This window comes from Amphiprion ocellaris, chromosome 8 (genome assembly GCF_022539595.1).
Source record: "Amphiprion ocellaris isolate individual 3 ecotype Okinawa chromosome 8, ASM2253959v1, whole genome shotgun sequence".
NCBI lineage: Eukaryota > Metazoa > Chordata > Actinopteri > Pomacentridae > Amphiprion > Amphiprion ocellaris.
The window spans coordinates 4,752,943-4,759,964 of NC_072773.1; the positions used below are offsets into that span (position 1 = coordinate 4,752,943).

The 7,022-nt window shown below is 43.1% G+C and overlaps 1 protein-coding gene across 1 annotated transcript; it reads left to right on the forward strand.

The window, feature by feature from the left end:
• Nucleotides 1-1,524: 1,524 nt before the first annotated feature.
• On the forward strand, nucleotides 1,525-5,478 carry pim1 (Pim-1 proto-oncogene, serine/threonine kinase). Its single transcript, XM_023265165.3, has 6 exons — nucleotides 1,525-1,898; nucleotides 2,109-2,215; nucleotides 2,346-2,396; nucleotides 2,554-2,920; nucleotides 3,360-3,536; nucleotides 3,771-5,478. The coding sequence occupies exons 1-6, from the start codon at nucleotides 1,823-1,825 to the stop codon at nucleotides 3,983-3,985; spliced, it is 993 nt and encodes a 330-aa protein (XP_023120933.1). The 5' UTR covers nucleotides 1,525-1,822; the 3' UTR covers nucleotides 3,986-5,478.
• The last annotated feature ends 1,544 nt before the right edge of the window (nucleotides 5,479-7,022 follow it).

The following is a 7,022-nucleotide window of genomic DNA, read 5'->3' on the forward strand; positions in this document are numbered from 1 at the left end:
CTTAAATGCATATATATGCTCTCAGCTTGCATGTGTTTGTCTCTGTGTAGAAAAAAGTGTCTTTATTAAGCTTCAGTGCAACTAGCAGTAGCAGGCTGGTGATGTTGTCACATGCAGACACAACATGTGCAAACAAAGATAATATTAATACACTTTTAGAGCTTGTATTGTGATAAAGAGCACGTGTCAAACTTGTAAAAATGAAGGAAAAAAGAAGAAAACGTATATAAATGCCCATATATATGCTGTCGGGTGTCTCTTTATGCAGCAAAAAGTGTTATTTTAAACTTGAAAAAATGTAGAAAATAAGAGAAAACATGCACTGCTTACTACATATATAAAGAGAAAACATACTTAAATGCATATATGTGCTCTCATGTTGCATGTGTGTGTCTCTGTGCAGCAAAAAAGTGTCTTTTTAAAGCTTGCATTGCATAAAGAAAATGTTATAAACCTGGAAAAATGTAATAAATAAAATAAAAAGTATATAAATGCATACATATATAAGGTCTCAGGTTGCATGTGTGTCTGTTTTTGCAGCAGAAAATGTTGTTTTAAACTTGAAATAAGTAGTAAATAAAATAAAACATGCACAGTTTACTGCATGCATAGAAAGAAAACATATATAAATAGACATAAATGCTCTCAGTTTGTATGTGTGTCTTTATGCAGCAAAAAGTGTCTTTTTTAAGTTGTGTGGACGCTTCACTGCAAATAACAGTAATGGACTGAAAATAAATACACTTTTAGTGATTGCATTGTGATAAAGGAATATTTTTAAACTGGTTAAAATGTAGGAAAAAAAATAGAAAACATGCACTGTTTGCTGTACAGATAAAGAGAAAACGTATAAATACATATATGTGGTCTCAGGTTGCATGTGTTTGTCTCTGTGCAGCAAAAAAGTGTTGTTTTAAGCTTGAAAAAATGTAGGAAACAAAAAACATGCACTGTTTACTACATAGAAAGAAAACATATAAGGAGATAGAAATGCCCTCAGGTTGCAAGTGTGTGTCTCAGGCCAGCAAAAAGTGTCTTTGTTGTGTGGAACAGGTTAATTATTATGATTATATATAAACAGACTCAAAGGTGGATCAGAAGTTGCATCGTGATCTTTTTAAACCGTATTAAAAGGGACAAAGAAGAAGAAAGCTTTTCTGTTTCCTGCTTGTTTATATTTGATTTCAGTAACTTGTGTCCTCATCTTGTTTGCATTTTCTGTTCGTGTCTCCTTCCCCCAGTTTCCCGCGAAGGGAGGAGACCAGACTGTTTGGCTGAGGATTTGCATTTCCCTCCAACATGTATTCATAATTATTGCTTTGGTCTACCCCCTTTTTGGCGCGTTTTGATTCCCGCCACGTCTGTGTCTGTCCCGGCCGGTTATGAGGTTGAATTCTCTTGAATGCGTCTCTGCCCCCCTATTGGTGGAGAGGGCGGAAGTGGGCGGTGAAGCGGGAAAGATGACGCGGCGGTGGTTCCGCCCTCTTACTACCGCCTTATAATCGTCCTCCCCCCGGCTGGAGGCTTCCAGGAGCCGGTGTCTGTCGGAGGTCTACGTACAGTGTTGGTCTGCGAATTTTTTGTCAGCTGTTTACAAAACACTGCGTGGAGTTTCGGCGTGAACTGGGACGTTTTTTATTTTCTGGCTCCTGGACCACCGGCGAGGTTTTTTTCCTCCTTCTTCTTCTTATCCGGATGAAAGGATCGCTACCGCATATTCTGGTTCCCGCAAACCGGACTTAACGGCTCTCCACGGGATAAACTATCCAGATAAAAACAGCCTGCTTCTCCCAGCCAGAACGCACCGTGGTCGGATACAGGAATGCTGCTGTCCAAGCTCAACTCTCTGGCCCACATCTCCGCCGTGGACATGCCGGCGAAACTCCAGGTTCACCCAGGTTAGACGCCCTCTCTGCGCCGTGTTGACATGGAGGCTGCGGCAGTAATGGAGGCTTATCTCCCCGCATGTTAATTCTCAAGGACGGGCTGTTAGCGGGCGCCGTCTATTAGCTTAATATGTTGTATTTAAGCTAGCCGTGTTTCCTGCTCCTTGTTGCCGGGCTTCCCCTCTGGTTCTCAACGGCTGTGTGTGTCTGTGTGTCCCGCAGTGAAGGAGAGGGAGCCGTTCGAGAAGCTGTACCAGGTCGGCGCGGTGCTGGGCAGCGGGGGCTTCGGCACCGTTTACTCCGGTACGAGGATAGCCGACGGAGCTCCGGTAAATACAGCTTTTATATGTGGTTTAACTGCTATAGAGCGACACATTTGGGCTTAATTTAATTCAAAATGATGTACAAGTCGAGCTGTTGTTGGTGTTTTCTGACGTGCGGTCCTGTTTGCTATGCTAGGTGGCTGTTAAACATGTAGCCAAGGATCGGATCTCCGAGTGGGGAGAGCTGGTAAGAAACCGTTTTTTATGTTATTTTTATGATTAAAACCACCTTTAAAGCCATTTTTATTTACTTATAAAATATGTAATATGTCACACGTTTGAACTGTGGGTGCATTTTTGCTTGAATTTGGGTGTTTACGTGCGGCAAATGCTAATGTTTACAGCCCAACGGCTCCCGGGTGCCCATCGAGATCGTGCTGCTGAAGAAGGTCGGCACCGGCTTCCGCGGCGTCATCAAGATGCTGGACTGGTTCGAGCGGCCCGACAGCTTCATCATCGTCATGGAGCGGCCCGAGAACGTCAAGGACCTGTTCGACTTCATCACCGAGAAGGGTGCCTTACCGGAGGAGCTAGCGCGGAGCTTCTTCCGCCAGGTGCTGGAGGCGGTGCGCCACTGCCACAGCTGCGGTGTGGTGCACCGGGACATCAAGGACGAAAACATCCTCATCGACCTCCGCACCGGCGAGATGAAGCTCATCGACTTCGGCTCCGGAGCGCTGCTCAAGGACACCATCTACACGGACTTTGATGGTGAGTTTGCACAGCAGAAAACCCCCTCGTGTTTAATTTTAAACCAGATACGTCTCATGATTCGTGGCCATTAGAGCCGAGCAGAAATTCCAGGGTTGTGCCATCCCCTCCTCGGCAGCCTATTAATACACGCAGATCGGCCATTCTGTGCTGTTGTCGCCCCCCACTGGTGGAAGGCGGTATTTTTACAACTCAAAGTTTGTAAACAAAGTCACATGTCTGCTCCCCCTCCCACGCACACTCGCTGTCACGCTGCCTGGCACCTGAGCCCTGATAGTAGCACAGAAACAGCTGATAAACCTGCTGTGTTGTTGATCATCTAACCCTGTGCCTCCTCTGAATGCAAATATAATAAATATTAGCCACCCAGAAGAGAGTGCACATGTGCTTTAATGACATTTAAGTTGATTTGTGCTTTTTTTATTATTATTATTTTCAGGCACAAGAGTTTACAGTCCTCCAGAGTGGATCAAATACCACCGCTACCACGGCCGTTCTGCCACGGTTTGGTCGCTGGGCGTCCTGCTGTACGACATGGTGTGCGGCGACATCCCATTCGAGCACGACGAGGAGATCACAAGGGGGCAGGTCCTCTTTCGAAGGAGAATCTCCACAGGTAAGAGCTCCCACTGCAGTCACATCTCTGGTCTTTTAGCTGCGGATTTATAGAAATTCCAGACATTTGCAAAGTGACAGTAAGAAAAGAAAGAAACCGCAACTATTAATTAAAGAGGTGCATTACACACACCATATATACAATATAAATAGGAAAAACAAGGATGCGAAGAACACAAATGTGAGAATGTTTACATGAATCAGTTGCTAATCTTCGTCTTCCTGCTTCTACTAGAATGCCAGCAGCTGATCCAGTGGTGTCTGTCTCTGCGGCCGGCCGACCGCCCGTCCTTCGAGGACATCATCAACCACTCGTGGATGCAGAGCTCGTCGTCCTCTGTCGTCCCGTCCACAGTGCAGACGGAGAAGTCACCTGCCGAGATCCGGCTTCTCAGCATTGGACACGAGCCCACGGCCTTCACGCCGACCCCGGTGGCCGTGGCCCGGTGATGGAGACGAGCCACTCTGGTCCGGACCGGACTGCGCACTGACACCAGAGACTGTTTGCAAAAAAAAAAAAAGACTGATATAAGAGACTTGAAACAGAGAGGGGTGGTGTGACGGACTACATCCATCAGAGCCGCCACCCGCCGACCCTCTCCGCCCTCGCTGACCCCAACTACTTGATTTTTCTCCCAGCGCCAAGCGTCACCCTCGGCCCGACGGAGGGCTTTTTGCTCCCGCCATGAGCAAACAAAAACAGTTCACGTGCCGACTGTTGCGCTTTAACGGCGAGAGGACAGCCTCAGTTATGTAACCTCCTCGCTGCTCTGTTCTCTGCTCTCTCCTTCGATTTGATTTCGCAGCAGAGAGGGAAGAGCCAGGGGCGTCGGCGAAGAGGGAAAAGTGCCTTCTGTGAGATTGTTGGGGGGGGTCAGGGGGCCCTGAAAATACTTGAATTTGTGAAAGCAAAAAGGCTCCACAACTCGCCGACCTTTTTTGCTCCTTACTCTGGCTTTATATTATTTTATTGCTGTTATTTTTTTTTCTCTCGTGGGCCTAGATCAGTAAAGCCCATGTCATTTTACAACCACTACTATCACTACTACTACTCCAATGTCATTAGCAACCAGACAACCTCATAGCTGCGGCAGCAACCTGTGCAAACAAGTCATAAAAGAGAGAGGGAAAAAAAAGGAAGAAGAAACACTGGACTTACCTCAGTCGACTCTACTACAGCATCCACCTCTACTCTACAATCTCCGCTTCCTCCTCTTCCCGTGTAAACAAACACAAAGGCTTCGGTTTTCATTCACACCCACCTGAATGCACACCACAATGCAAACCATACCGAGATACAACATCCTCTGCTCTTCACTTTTTTTATTTTTTTACTTTTTTTGATAAACAGTGCCTCACGCAGGTCTTTAAAAAGTCCTTGGGGGACGAGAATTGTAAATAAGAACGATATTTATTATTGCTGTGACTCTTTTCACACACTCGATGAGCAGTTTTTTTGCCTCAGAATTTATTTATTTATTTATGGAGAGAATTTTTCGGCTGTTCGTATATATAAATAAATATATATATCATTCCACAGTCACTGAAGGGCCCACAGATTATTTAAAAAGCAAAACAAAGATTTTTTTCTGACCATGTTTATGGCTTGAAATATTTTTTTTTTTAAAGAGCAGACGTGTGTGTGTATGTTTGTGTATGTCATGTAAATAACGTGTAAATAGTCCTGAAAAGCACTTCCATCTTAATGTATGTAAAAACATCCAACATCTACTGATGGTAACTGGTTTTGTTACGCTGTGTGAGTGGATTCTGAATGTCGGACGTGTGAATGTGTCAGTGTGTGTTTGAGGAAAAACTCTTCTGGCTGCATGATCGCAGCTTGGATTGTTGTTTGTTTTTTTTTTCATCCATTCAAATTAGAATTGTAAATTATGTTAGAAACTATTTTTATACGATATCAATAAATATTTTTTTAACTATGACACATGACTCTGTTGTGCTTCAAATAGCCGATGTTGACGCTGAAAACCATGAAAGATGCATTAAGAAGAGCAGAAATAACAATTACAAAGGCTCTATTTTAACACCTCCAGAGAATTTTCTAGGTCAGGAGGTTATACAACGTCCTGTTTGACGCTTCTGTAGAAAAGCAGCAGATACAGGAAGCAGATGAAGAGATAAGAGTAGAAGGCAGATGGCAACAAAAACAGGGTAGGGTGCATAAATGTTGTCATAGAGGACAAACAAGCTCACAGAATTAGCTTTTAGCTCCAAACTGATGCCATTATTACTAGAAAATAAAGTAAAAGACCTATCAGAAGAGTTATTGTCATGATAATAATGATAAAAGCGGAATTTTGTTCCAAACTCCAAACAAACCTGAGACATTTTGGGAATTTCGGCTCTGTTAAGGCTTTAAATTGAGAATTCTCGGTGTGTTTCTGAAGTATTTACACATCACAACCAGCTTTATCGGCCATGTTTGTGTGCATACACGAGAATTTAACAGCTGAACAAACAAAAGGTAAAGAATAGACGGGACTATTATGTACACAAGTGTGTAAAAACAGACTGATGTAAGTACAAATATACAGATAAGAATGTATGTATAGACATGAAACTGATGATTATATATTATGTATGGGTTTCTGTACCCAGGTTATACAGTGGGCAGGATTGACATATGTGTTAAAAACAAAACAGTGCATTTAAACTGTAAAATTATCATCTGCAGTGGAAGTAAGTGGGTGTTTAGAAGGTGACGGACACTATTTGACTGATTTAACTGCACATTTTCTTGTTTGGTTGGATCCAAACCAGAAAGTGATGGATGATTAGATTGGATCAGCAGCTCCTGAACCAGGAAGTCAATCCACTGTATGTTCTTGATGGCAATTTATGCTGAGCTTGGATCCCAGAAATCTAAAAGTTTCCACGGTGTTGTTGGGTCTGGTTATGGACAGCAGTGCTGGAAGGTTCCTTCTGAAGTCTACTGTCATCTCCACAGTTTTAAGTGTGTTTGGATTGTTCTGACAGCACCTAAAGGCCACTTGTTCAACCTCCATCACACCAGATAAAGCCATTGACAGTTGTGTTGTGACAAGTTTCAGACAAATGCAGACTTTTAAGCAGTTCTATTCATACTACAATGAATAAGCAATGGTCTGCTACAGAAACAGACCCTAACCCTATTGACCTTCATATCGAGCACAAAAAAAACATAGACTACCATTCAAAAGTTTAGGGTCACTTAGAAATGTCTGTATTTTTGAAAGAAAATCAATGTTTTTTTCAATGAACTTAACATTAAATGAATGATAAATCCAGTGTAGACATTGTTAATGTGGTAAATGACTATTGTAGCTGGAAACAGCTGATTTTTAATGGAATATCTCCATAGAGGTACAGAGGAACATTTCCAGCAACCATCACTCCTGTGTTCTAATGCTACATTGTGTTAGCTAATGGTGTTGAAAGGCTCATTGATGATTAGAAAACCCTTGTGCAGTTATGTTAGCACATGGAT